The sequence below is a fragment of the Marmota flaviventris genome, chromosome 10 (genome assembly GCF_047511675.1).
Source record: "Marmota flaviventris isolate mMarFla1 chromosome 10, mMarFla1.hap1, whole genome shotgun sequence".
In the NCBI taxonomy this organism is placed as follows: Eukaryota; Metazoa; Chordata; class Mammalia; order Rodentia; family Sciuridae; genus Marmota; species Marmota flaviventris.
Genome location: NC_092507.1, coordinates 51,792,168 through 51,805,909, shown reverse-complemented (window position 1 = coordinate 51,805,909; position 13,742 = coordinate 51,792,168). Strand labels below are relative to the sequence as shown.

The window sequence follows — 13,742 nt, the reverse complement described above, 5'->3', positions numbered from 1 at the left end:
TTTGTCAGAGAAGAAACTTATATCTTCATCACTGTTGTTTTTATAAAGATATCCTATGCTTTTAGTAATGTTAAAACAAGTAGGTAAAAAGAGTAAATTTTTTGTTAGTATTTAAGAATACTTAAAACGTTAAATAAATTTATAAAGAGAAAAATTGATGTGAATTCTCCCAATTCAAAGGTTAAACTGATAAACATTTTGAAAAAGAAACCACTGTAACAAAACTATTTGGTACAATTTCATAAATTTTATGAAAACAATTAATAGACTGACCTATTTTTAGTTTGAAAAGATTATATTTGTATTGTTATGTAAAGAGACTTGTTATAAAATATATGGGGTATACAACACATGAATATGGTAAGCGCACATAACACGATATATATTAGTATATATGCTATATAATATATATACAGACATTTATAACATATAGGCTGTATAATATATGTGCTGTATGTGTATATAAATGTACAATACACAAATGTGTCAAACATGTATTTAGGCATATTCTAGTTAAAAGTCTGAATATAGGAAGCACTGCATCTCAGGAGTTTACAACTCATAGTTTAGGGTCTACTCTAATTTTAGTCATGACTGCCTTAGCAAGGAAGTTGAAGCTATTCCTCTCTCAATGGAAAATTCCTGACATTCCTTAAACATTATAGAACCTAAGAAAATGGACAGAATTTAGGATTAAAAAAAAAAAGAATAGTAATTCAATACCTAAATATGGCCAATAGAAAGTAATACACGTATATCATGGTAAAGTTCTTATTTTCCTCCAATAAATCAAGTCCTTCATTAATTGTATGAATTTATGTTTTAAAATGTGGCTACTGAGCATGGTGCATACCTGTAGTCCCAGCTACACAGGAGGCTAAGGCAGGACTATTGTTTAAGCCCAGCAGTTCAAGACCAGCCTGGGTAAAATAGCAAGACTCCTGACTCAAAAAAAAAAGGAAAAAAAAAAAAAATCTGGTTTATGCTTACCCCATTACACCATTACAACAATTATTACAACAATTTTCAATTTCTGAAGTCTATCCCATTCTACATCCAATTCCATACTTTTCTGTTCAAGATGAAATTAAAGTACCCAAACTTGTTTAAAGTAGATTTAAGGTATTTGAAGAAAATTAATCATCCTTTTAGAAATGTGTTCTGTATTTTTATAACCAAGTACTTGTCAAGAGTGTTGTAAAAACTCAGAAATGTATAAAATTAAACAAAATACTCCAGAGTAAAATGATCACAAAGAACAGAATGCTGCTGAATAACAAAAAACAACAACAACAACAACAAAAAAAAAAAAAAACAAAGATTTTTAAAGCTCGTGTAAGGAATGCCAGTTAGTATCAGGCATGGTAGCATGCACCTGTAATCCCAGTGGCTTGGGCAGCTGAGGTAGGGGGATCCCAACTTCAAAGCCAACCTCAGCTACTTATTAAGGCCCTGAGTAACCTGGCAAGATCCTGTTTCAAAATAAAAAATAAAAATGGCTGAGTGTGTCACTCAGTGGTAAGTGTCCTGGGTTCAATCCCTGGTGCCAAAAAAGAAAAGAAAAAGAAAGAGAGAAAAAAGAAATGCCAGATAAGTATATAACAGGGAAATACTGAGATCAGAAACAGGATATAAAAAGGTAAGAAATACAGGACTAACAATTCTCCAAATGACATTAAATTTATAAGAAAGTCATAGAATTAAAAAGTTGACAGTATGCTAATTTCTTTTAATCATTAAATCCTCTTAGTACCTTTCACCTAATTCCCAATTATCATCAGCATCATTCCCTATTTTCGGTGCCTTAGATGCAAAACTTAAGCGGACTCTTATTATACAAAAGCTATGGCCTATAGACTAATTTCAACATTACCTATTAGATCTGCCCCTTCCTTGCTAGGCCATGCTATCATAACTTTATATCTGGATAACTCTAGAGAGTCTCTCTAATTTGAGGTCTCCGTGTACAATAATAGAAAAACTTTTCTTAAATTATACTTCCATCATGTCATCCCATCAAGACTTATAGCCATTCCTTAGTTCTGTAATATTAACAAAGCTATTTTTTATTAAAGTGAATACTTTCTGTACCTGGTACTTAGCTAAATGCTTTAGATATGTTAGATGACTTAAATCTTTCCAAAACACACTAAATATTGATATTCCCAATTTATAGATAAGGAAACTGGACTTTGAAGGGCTGAGGATAGACTTATCCAAGTTTGCCAAGTTATTAAGGAAAAAAGCTAGGATTCAAGTTTAGGTCTCTTTACAAAAGTCTTTATCAATACCTAAAATAATGCAAGGCACAGAGTAGTCAATAAAAAATATTTGTTAAATTAATGAATGAATAAGTGAAATACTATGCTATATTACCTTGATATATAATATTAATAATCAAATTTAAAATTTCTATTTTTTAAGTTCAAGGTCCATATTTTACACTAAGCAAAATAGCTGGCAAGCATTACTTTTTTAGTGATTATTTGTTTGGGTGCACTAAATTAAAATTGTATTGTTATGGGCTCAACTAATGGCACTGAGAAAAAGTCTATTATGATTTAATATAGCAAATGCTAATGTTTATATATATCTTTGTGCTGGATAAAATTACACTTATTTACAAAATATTTTGAAAGAGATAAGTCATAGTTACTTAACTAAGTTAATTTAATTAGCACTTAAATTTGCAAAACACAGAAAGGTTCCATTGGTGGAAAATAATATTGTTGGGACACTAAATATTGTGTGAACATGTTGGACATGCACACCAAATTGCTTAGGGTGTATAGATTCCTAAACAGTCTGAACAAATTCCTTGGAGATAATGTTTTAAAATTTTAATATAGAACAAATGTCACTGTCTAGCAATTTAAAGATATAAGGGACTTCAGAGTTCAATAACAAATACAGAGTTGTTATTTGAAACAAAAATGTAGCTCTTGAGAACAATCAGTTCAGTTTTCTAACAGCAGTTATAGTATGTGGCCATAACCATTTTTCCCCCTTTTACAGAGGTCTCTAGGTGCACATTTTTAATGTATCCTAGCAGTTTCCAGTTAATGTTTTATATTTCTGTAGCTATTATTTTCTGTTGAAAGAAAACTAGTAAAGGTTGAGTCTAGAAAGGGAAAACAAAGGAAGAAGATCAATATTAACACTCAACAAATATTGACTTAGCAAAGTGACTTTCTTGTCTTTCTCTCATAGGAATTGATATTGAATGAATGATTTATTTCTAAGAAATACTTATGGACAGTATTTGTTAAACAACAACAAAATTTGCTTGCCAAAGTATATAATTACATAATCTACTCATCAAGTTAAAAAATTCAAGAGTCATCATTTTCAAACTAAAACCCTTTAAGTAATATTCCTTATTTATATTTTAATACATTACAAGTAGCTTACAGGTAGAAATGCTGCATTCTACAGGAAAAACTTCAAAGAATTATTTCACAAACTACTGGGTCTCTATACACACTGATAGTTACTAATAAATTTAATGTCAACTGTTGTCATTAAAAGTTCATGTTAATTTCAGATACTATACCTTTAAGTTTGGCTCTGTTAACTTTGAGTTTCGATTACTATTAGCACTCATGGTAATTGTGAAGGAAACAGATGTTTTGAACTTTCTAGTTGTTGACAGCAAAGGACTCCTTGTGTCACCTGTAACAAGTAATATTATTTGGTCTAATATTATGAAAAGTTGTAAGTAGGAGTTTGTTTATAAACACAGTGTAGTACACAATGTCTATTGTATAATTTTACTCTCTTTGTTCTTCCTATTGAAATAAAGTCAAAAATTTTATATTTATCAGACTTTAATGGCTCCTAATTTATGGGCTACTAATAAGATTCTTCACTTCAATATGTCACCTTTTAGTCTGAAATTTTAATTTTAATAAAATATAATGAGCATAGCCAAGTCAAGTTCCACAATAAAATTTTACTTCAGTAGATTTTTACAGCTAAGAGTCTAGAAATGGTAGCTAACAAAAGTTGGATTCTCATTTGTTCTATCATTGATAAGCTGAGATGAAAGGAAATTTTTATTTTATTTGAGTTATGACCCTTCATTGCTGATCAAGAAATTCTTTTTGTAAAAGTACAAACCTTTATTTGAGAATGTTTCCTGGTCATTTTTTCTTATGATTCTAGGTGACTGTTTTGTTACTGGTGATGGGTCCCTTTCAGGGGGCCCTTCAACATGGCTTCCAAACTGTTGACGCCTCAGTTTACTATCAACTTCCAGTTTTTCTAGTGTAGTCTTGAGACATTGTTCATTGGTTGTCATATATAATTTACAAAACTAAAGGAAATAAAAAAGTAGTCCAGTGGGTAAAACATTCAATCATACATCTGGGAGAAGAAGAAGGCAAATGCACATTAGTAGGCAAGGAATAGACTGATAGATGGAATATATTTCTTATTGAACTTGGGAACTCATTTTATTTTCTTGAATCAGATTGACCAGCCTCAAGTGACCTAGTGAAATGCAGCCATGATTCAATGAGGAGGTCATACTCTGAGTGGAAATAAAATGTTACACAAGGAGAAATGATTTATTTTTTTTACAAGATGTATAGACTTGCATTTGTTCTAAATAATTTTTATGATTCGTCATTGCAGAAAAGGCACATTTCTGAGGAGAATCTCTATGTTTGTTTATGTGCCTGTATGTGCACACACATATAATTTAACTTGGTTATACAAGTTGAGCAGCCCTTATCTGAAAATGTTGGAACCAAAACTGTTTTGGATGTTTTCAGAGTTTGGAATATTCGCACATATAAGGTGAGAAATCTTGGAGATGAAACTCAAATCTAAATATGAAATTCACTTGTTTCATATACACCTTATAAACACACCCTGATAGTAGTTGTATAAGGCATTTTTACTGTGCTTAAATTTTGACTGCTACACTGCACATGAGGTCAGGTGTGGAATTTTCTACTTGTGGCATCATTTTGACACTCAAAAAAGCTTCAGATTTTAGACCATTTGGATTTTGGATTTTTGGATTAGGAATGCATAATCTGTACTATTTTTAATGTAATCATCATATCACAATTGTACAACTGAAGAGAATGACTTTGAGTACAATGAACACAACATACAACTGAGTCATTGCCAATATTAAAAAGATGTATCCCTTTAAAAAATACTTTTGTGGGGGCTAAAGGTGGCAAGTGGTAGACTGTTAAAAAAAAAAACTACCCCCCAAAAACAGAAAAGAAACCGTTTTTGATGTTAATTACCTTGATTTAATCATTTAACAATGTATACTCGTATCAAAACATTACCTGTATTCTATGAATATATATAATTTTGTCAACTATACCTTAATAAAGCCTGGGCAAAAAATAAAAATAATTTCCCTACTCAGAATGCAAATTTACATCAATATGAGCTTTTGTACCTTAATATAGTCAAATTTTCCATCAGCATTTACATCAGCCAAATTTATTATGGCATTTACTTCCTCTCGAGTCATCTTCTCACCTGTCTGAAATAAAACAAGATTTATTTTAAAACAACACGATTACCACTTTATTATTCATGGGGATTGTGGAAATACATTTTAATCTCTTCTATAAGTAAGTTTGAATATATGGCCTCATTATTAATCCGAATGAGTATCATGTCAAGCAATGATAAGATTGTAATATATAATAAAACAGCAATTTTTTATTATATTTTATGAAAATATGCTAAATTTTAATTTACTAAATTTTAACAATTACATATCATTGTATCAGTTGTAACTATTATTGAATATAGAGTAACGGTCTCTTCTGACAATGTACCAAAACACAGAACAGATTTCTTATCCCATTTATACTTTGTTTTACTTATCCCATATGAACCCATCTCTGGTTTTTTAAGACCATTGGGCAGGAGAATAAGAAGACTGCAACATAGGCTCAATTTTATACTTATTTACAAAGAACTTTTTATCCAAATGACCTCTAATTATATAAATAAACATGTGATTCATTTAACCTGAAAATGAAATAATTATTTTTAATTGGAACTTTGATAGCCAAAGCTAGATTTCCAGTTGTTTTGCAAATATGAACATTACAAAACAGTTTCATAGATCTTACCTTTGTTAGAAATTTATAAAGGTCAGTATGTAAAATACAGCCATCATCATTTACATCTAAATGCTTAAATGATTTTAGCAGTTCTGCTTTTGAAGTAGGTTTTTCCTTCTTTAAAATTATACAAAAATCATCAAAATTCAGTTTGGCAGTTTGAGGAGTCCAATACTTATTAATGGTCTTTTGGGATGGATTTCTTCCTGCATACTGAAGAGCTGTCCAGTAAAAAAGTATTATTTGTTATTGTGACACTTGGAATTGGTATTTAAGTGTAATTTTTCTTCCAGTCATTATATATTAAACAAAGTTCATATATACCAATATATTATCTTTGGTGTTGACAATCTAGTTGTTATTGTATGTCTGACTTTTGAAAACAAACACATATATTCCACCAGCTAAAGAGTCTTAATTTATTAATGCCACCAAAATTAAATGAATTTTCAATGTTCTGACAATTTGGTTCTCAACATACAAGTTTTGAATAACCAATAACACCTGATTAATTTAAGAACTTTTAGAGGGAAAAAAATGATTAAAAACATCACCCACTTAAATGTTTTGAGAACATAAGGATAATGACAAAAAGCTTGAATTATTACTTTTTCTGCCTTAACAAATACTTTAAGGAAGTAAAGAAGAGCCATCATCATTTACATCTAACTGCTTAAATTATTTTTGCAGTTCTGCTTTTGAAGTTCTTCCTTCTTTAAAATTATATAAAATTATGAAAATTCACTTTCAATCATTCATTTTAAGATATTAATGTCAAATAAGGCATGATATCTAAAATGTTCACCATTGCTAGACAGGCTTTCCAGAAAATGTTTCATGTCAACTGTATGCACAAAATAGTATATAGGTGCAGTTACAGCTCTGCTAAAAATCAAGAATGTCAATACCAGTTAAACTACATTTCATTTTAAATCATGTTCTTATGAAAGAAAAATGTGTAAAAAGATGTGTTATTTTCATGTCACATCACACTAAAATATAATGGTTTTAAATAATTATAGATATCTCTTTACAGTCGGATAGAAGTAATTACATAATTTGCAAATAAACTTCTGCATATTAAGTTATAACTGTGTAAAATTAATAAATTATGTTTCCTGAACACCACAGAAGAAATTAGCAGAATTTTAAGAATAATACTACCAACTTCTATTATAAAACCTTATATTGGATATTTCCACCTAAAATGAGAATTCACAGATTTGTGCCACATAAATCACACTAATAAAAGGTTAATCTGGGGCTGGGGTTGTGGCTCAGCAGTACAGCGCTTGCCTTGCACATGCGAGACCCTGGGTTAAATCCTCAGCTCCACATAAAAATAAATAAATAAAAGGTATTGTGTCCAACTACAACTAAAAAATAAATATTAAAAAATGATAATCTGAACGTTTTGTAATTTAATGTAATTTGGACTAGTAAATATTAAACAATTTAAAGAAATACCCTAAGGAAATAGAAATTAAATCAGGTTAATAAAACCAGACATTTGTTGAGTCAGTTAAAGTGAATATTTATTGTAGACAAGCATACATAGAGTGAAATTTTTTCAGATACAAACTGTTTAGTTCCAAAGAAGTTTTATAATGTAAATAGGAAGTCTACATCTAAAGTAAAAAAAATCTTATTTGTAGTCATAACTTATGGTCAATAATATTTTAGAAGACAAGGAGAAATCTTCCTATTCTCTAGATTATCCCAGTTCATTATAACCAGATAATTTAAATTTTGGCAAAAAAGGATAAACAAGAAGATAATCTAAAGGTGACCTTCAAAGCTAACAGAAGTTATAATGGTAATAACTGCCATTTTTCATTCACCTATAATGCCTTTGTATAATTTGTAGCATTGAAATCTATGTATATTTTTTATTTCCACAGGTTTATTTTGGATCCCTGATTACCATGTTGTGCTAGAACCAAAAGATAAATATTTCCCCCACTGTATGAACAGACAATTCCATAATTCATCTATTAACAGAATCAGCAAAAGGACATTTATGTTTTAGGATTCCATCCCCAGCCAACTCCTACCCTTTAAAAATTGGAAATACAAGTAGGATCTAAATGAAGTTGTGATTTTCAGGTCAAAAATCAACATGATAGAAAATATTTTCTGTCCAGCTTTGGGAAAATTAATGTGTAACTCTTTCCCACAAGGGGCAGCTTAGTACACCTGTTGCTATCTTCAGTAACAACAATATAATATACATATATACATATATGTTATATATATATATACATATATACACACATATATTGTTTTTTAAAATATGCTGTTAATTACAAAAGAACAATTTTCTCAAAATGATATTAATTATGCCAAAATATGTACTAAGTAGACATCCCCACATCTAAGAAACTGATACATTCTAGTTGTTACTAATTTTAATCTTGAGGTTTAGAATTAGTTGGAATTAACTGTTAACTTTGATGACAGTGAAAATATTATGTAATTGTAGATATTTAAAGGTTGACAAGATACTGATCTTTTGATAGGGCTTAATAAGCTTTGACATGAGTCTATAATACCTGTATTATTTATAAACTGGCAAAAAAGTTTCTAAAGCTCTAGTAATGGTACTGCTCTATCTTACTTTGAAATGGAAATATCAGCACATATTATGTGCTAGGTGGCAGAAGGATATTACTAAAAGTAGTAAGAAAGAGACATCATTGGTTCACATTACTCCTTTTTAATAACTAGGTTATATGAAATCAATTATTACAATGTTACAAAGAATATTCCACCATAAACCCAAAAGACAATTCCACTGAGGAGACAAAAACTGCATTATCTTCCCAGATAATTTCATAAGACTGACAGTACCTTAATACATAGTCATTAATTCACAAACAAAATGCCATACCTGTGGAAATCATTTAAACTTGTAAACTTAGCATATTTATTATCTCAACCTCTTTTTGAAAGAAGGAAAAAAACCTCAATTACTTAAGAAATAGTGGCATATTGGACTTAAATTAATTGGATCTCTTCTTATGGCATTAACACATATTAATTAAACACTAATATTTAAAATTCAAAATGAAAATTAAATATAAAATTCAAAATGGGACATTTTGCCAATTTAAAAATTATGTAAATCAAAGTAAAATTAATTCATAACTTTAAAATTCATGTTAATCCTGGGTATTTGCATTTAAACTATTTTACAAATAATGTCTTTTATTTAAACATCAAACAAATTTTAATCTCTTCAATTCTCATTGTCCCCAAAATGGATTTCCTTAAATAGAGATCTTAGTATATACAAATTCAAGAAATATGTTAGAGTTTTGGTTTAAGGTAAATACTTCTAAAGATGGAAAAAAATAACTCAATTTCTCTACTCATAAAGTTATCAGTATTGAAGAAACAGACATGAGTAGTCAGGGTATCTAGTATTGTTTACTGTTCTGTTGAGACCAGGGACCTTTATGTCATTTGATACCCTGAACAGGATCAAATTCATCAATTTGGGGGACATTAGTAACCAAAGGAATTTTAAAATATAATAATGAAGAGAAGCACTAAGAGACAAAAACAAACAAAAAAATAAACACTAAATTATTATTCTCTTTTCAAATTCCAATTATCTCCAAATAGTTCTCTTTTAAAGTCATTTGGCCCCACTTTTATATACCTTTTATATTTTTCTCAGGATAGGTCAAAATTTACACTAATGATTTAGAAGCCAAAAGTGTTTTAATTCTACTATGATAAATTCCAAAGCAGCAAAATGAGAATAAAAAACATTTTAAAGCAAGTAGTAGTTGGTGGAATCTTTCAAGATACCAATCTAGGTTGCATAATTTTATTTTAAAGTTCTTAGTATATGTAACTTAAACATAATGCCATAATACCTTACTGTAGTTCTATTGCTCAAGCTTCATTATGAAATTGAGATGGTTTAACAATGTAAATCTAATTCCAGTCTTTCTGACCTAGCAACATTCAACAAATAAGGCAAAACATTTTTAAGTTAAAAAATTTTACCTAGGCAAAGTTGATCTTTAGAAATAATGTTTTCTAAGCTGCTTTTGAAGATAGTTAAGTAGGCAGCTCTACAATTCATATAAAATATCTGTTCTTCAGTTAGTGGAAATTTCTTTGTTCGAGGATTCTCTGAAAGCGTGGATTTCTGACTAGTAAAAGCCACATCACTTCCTGGACTGACGGCCATTCTACTAGAAAATAATTTCAAAATTGTTTTAGTCAATATTAATCACCTAAAATGCAAATGTCATTACACCTTTCTAGTGTGTGGGAGGATCACAATATTAAAGTTTTTATATGTAGAAGAAAAATATGTTATAATATGTATGTAGACTAATTATAATGTTAATTTAAAATAAACCCTTGGCAGTTGATTTCTAATTAAACACACATATAAACACCCACCCACACAAATTGTCCCTCCAATATGTAATAACAGCCCAAAGAACAAAGGCATAAAATAACAACAAAAGATGAATCAGGACAAAGTAAAAGCATACATCTATTTTCTCAATCCATCAGATGAGACTCTTAATAGGTTCATTGAGAAAATTATATTAGTTAACATACATAAAGCATGTAGAACATTGTCTGACACTTAGTAAATGCTAAATAAACTGTAGATAACATGAAACTACAGCCAGGCATGGTGGTACACAACTGTAATCCAAGCAGGTGGGGAGGCTAAGGCAGGAGGAGCACAAGTTCCAGGAGGGCCTTAGCAACTTAGTTGGGCCCTAAATAACTTGGTGAGAACCTGTTTCAAAATAAAAAATTAAAACGGGCTAGGAATGTAGATCAGTGGTCAAGTGCCTCTGAATTCAATCCCTAATATGTAAACAACCATAACAAAAATGTGAAACTCCATAATAATTAGATTTTTTTACAGAAAGCACTTGGCACCCATCCTCCATGGCAAGATCAACCAAATCATTTCATTAACATCTCAATAATGCAGCTCCTTATTTCAAAGAACTGAATTTCAAAAAAATAACTGAATTTTTACAGTCCCATTTATAGCATTACCACAGAGCTTTACTGTGTTCCTTTACTACTAATAATATTTTGGGTTTATACAGCACCTCTGCTCATAAGAGCTTAATGAACTGTCACACATCTTACTTTACCCCTACTTTTGTCCATTTTACAGGTGAAGAAATGGAGGGACAGAGATGTCACTTCGCCAGTAAGTAGTGAAAGGCAGTAAATTTCAGAAACAATTTACTCTTTGTTAATGTGAATGAAGGCTTATTAACAATGGCTACTATGAGGTACTAAATTGTACTGGTGGTCTAACAGCTTCCAACATTACTTTATCCAGCTTTGACTTCTAAAAATACATTTCAACGTAATAAATTGAAATTTCAAGTTCAACAATAAAATGACACAGGTAGGGTCCCCTTCAGGACTCATTGGATTCTTACTCAGGGGGCCTAAATCACTGGCACCTTCTTGAATTATATAGGTCTTTTACACTTGGGAAAGAAAGATAATAATCGCTTATCATGGATGAAGTACCCTATTTATAATACACAGACCGCCTGCCTGACACTTTCATATTACACCAGATTTAGAAGGACCCCATAGGGATGTGGCGTCACAGTCTGGTTACTGCAAATTGGTATCACTATAATTAAGCATCAGAGTTTTAAACACATATGCGAGCACGCACCTTCTCACAAATGTAAAAGAAAACTGTTCCAACAAGGAAGAATGAATGTCCTCTTTGCAGCAAGCAATTTTTAAATGAAAAAAAAATAAAATAAAATTTAGGATCTTCTTCAAAATACTCTTTCCAAATATGATGAGTTTCTCACTTGGAAATCCCACGGCGGAAATGTTCCAGAATTCTATTCTCCCCTTTTCTGTGAAGAGAGACTAAACTGAAGCTTAAATAAATATATAATTGCACCCCTCAGGCTTGGAAACCTCCTTTATTTAAAACTCCAGCCCGAGACCGAGGCAGGGGCCTAGAGAGTACACTGCAGCAAACGGCTCCATAAATAACCAGGCACACAATAGCAGGAAAAATAAACTGTTAACAAGCGCCTCGGGCTTCTCAAGGGCCAATTGGAAACAGAGCCAGGCAGCCACCGTCCCTCCGCAGTGAAGCACGGTCTAGGCTAATCTCCAGTAATCTCTGTTTTCAGATTTCTCCGGGCATAAAACTGCATGTGTATGTACATTTTAGGGACATGCGTAGACCAACTGCTAGGAGGACAGAGACGCACAAGACGCGGAAGAAGAGAAAGCCGCAGGGAAAGGAACAGAGGGAGGGAAGAGACAGAGACAACGAGCTGTTTGCTACCTAATTCCAGCTCACAAACGAGGAAGCACAGCCCGTTTTCTCCACCGTTCCGCGACCCTCTCGCAGCAGTCCGACCGACCTTGCCTTTCTCTAATTACCATGGCAACTGCGCCTGTCACCGGAAATAAGACGCGGAGCACCTCCCTAAACGGTCCGGCTATAAATGTAGGATGAATTGCTCCAGAAAGAACAGGCATGTTTTTGCTGCTCCTCTGTTCGAGTATTTCTCTGGCCCGAGTAGTAAGAGGGTTCCGTGTTACGCGCGGCGGGACTGGATGTGGGTTTGGGGCCTAGACACCTTATGCACCCCTTTACTCGCACCTACTCGGATTCCTCATTGCGCGGAGGGTGTTTCCGGCGGACCGCGTTAGGTGTGACACCAGGAGTGCCCGCTTGCCCGCGCTTTTCAGCTGCGGCGTTTCCTGCAGCTGGTTAGTTCGTTTTGTCCAGCGGCGGTGGTGCCTCCCTGAGACTCGAAATGCCGTAGGTATCTCCTGCCCAGATATTGCTGATTTGTTTTATGAGTAGATATTAAGCGGCCCGGTAGCCTTTTTTTTTTCCATTTTACTATTTTAAGACTATAAACTTGTGTGTGTTGACAGTACCCTTCACTTACCTCTTCTCCAGCAGTACTCATCAGATAGTCTTCGTTTACTTCTGTTTCTCCAAGCCTTTTGAAAGATTGTATAGGTTGTGGACTCTATGTAGATAATGCCTAATTTGAAATTTAAATAGGTTAACTGATCGAGGATGGGACGGTGTAGATTAAGACACGACCGTTAAGCCTTGTGCTGCCTAGATTAGGGCAGTGAATTAATACAAAGTCTCGAAAGTTTTCAGGAACTGGATCTTGGAACCTGGTTTCCACTCAAGACTCTCATTATCCCCGAAGTCAATTATAGACTCACTTTTCTTACTTACGAAAATAAATTTGTATTGGGTAATCTCCAAATTCTCATCCAACCCCATAATCTGATTTTTTTTAAATGGCCTTAGGTATTTTGCTAGATAATACTCATTTGTTCTTCCTATCCTACATCCATCCTATATTGAGATGAATTCAAACGCAGTTGACTGCCCTGCAAAACTTTTTTTTAATCACTAAATAACTTTAAAAAAAAAAAAAAACAAGAATCAAATTGGGGAGTGGGAGGAGTATATAACAGTACATCCTCTGGATGCTCCTTGTCCCCCAGGCTGACTTAGGTACTGCCCCCCTGGAGGAGCATATTCCTGTATTATTTTCAGATTTGAATGAAATGCAAAGTAAGACAGCAGGGAAAATATTACTATCAAATAGAAATTGATGGGAA

The 13,742-nt window shown here is 32.2% G+C and overlaps 2 protein-coding genes across 9 annotated transcripts in view; one reads left to right on the top strand and one right to left on the bottom strand.

The window, feature by feature from the left end:
- Efcab7 (EF-hand calcium binding domain 7) overlaps positions 1-12,536 on the bottom strand; it is a 47,394-nt gene extending 34,858 nt beyond the window's left edge. Inside the window, exons 1-7 of one of the 7 annotated variants that reach the window (XM_071617912.1) lie at positions 12,430-12,536; positions 11,794-11,986; positions 10,122-10,312; positions 6,114-6,325; positions 5,426-5,512; positions 4,120-4,315; positions 3,554-3,672 (exon numbers count right to left, since the gene is read on the bottom strand). In XM_071617912.1, the coding sequence (XP_071474013.1) occupies positions 3,554-3,672; positions 4,120-4,315; positions 5,426-5,512; positions 6,114-6,325; positions 10,122-10,308 (801 nt within the window). In that variant the 5' untranslated portion in view covers positions 10,309-10,312; positions 11,794-11,986; positions 12,430-12,536. The remainder of the gene's footprint in view (positions 1-3,553; positions 3,673-4,119; positions 4,316-5,425; positions 5,513-6,113; positions 6,326-10,121; positions 10,313-11,793; positions 11,987-12,429) is intronic. The other 6 variants (XM_071617911.1, XM_027949538.2, XM_071617916.1 and 3 more) reach the window with 6 other exon arrangements.
- A 292-nt stretch (positions 12,537-12,828) lies between these two features.
- Itgb3bp (integrin subunit beta 3 binding protein) overlaps positions 12,829-13,742 on the top strand; it is a 58,523-nt gene continuing 57,609 nt past the window's right edge. For both annotated transcript variants that reach the window (XM_071617910.1, XM_027949520.2), the window contains exon 1: positions 12,829-12,912. In XM_071617910.1, coding sequence (XP_071474011.1) covers positions 12,908-12,912 — 5 coding nt within the window. In that variant the 5' untranslated portion in view covers positions 12,829-12,907. The remainder of the gene's footprint in view (positions 12,913-13,742) is intronic.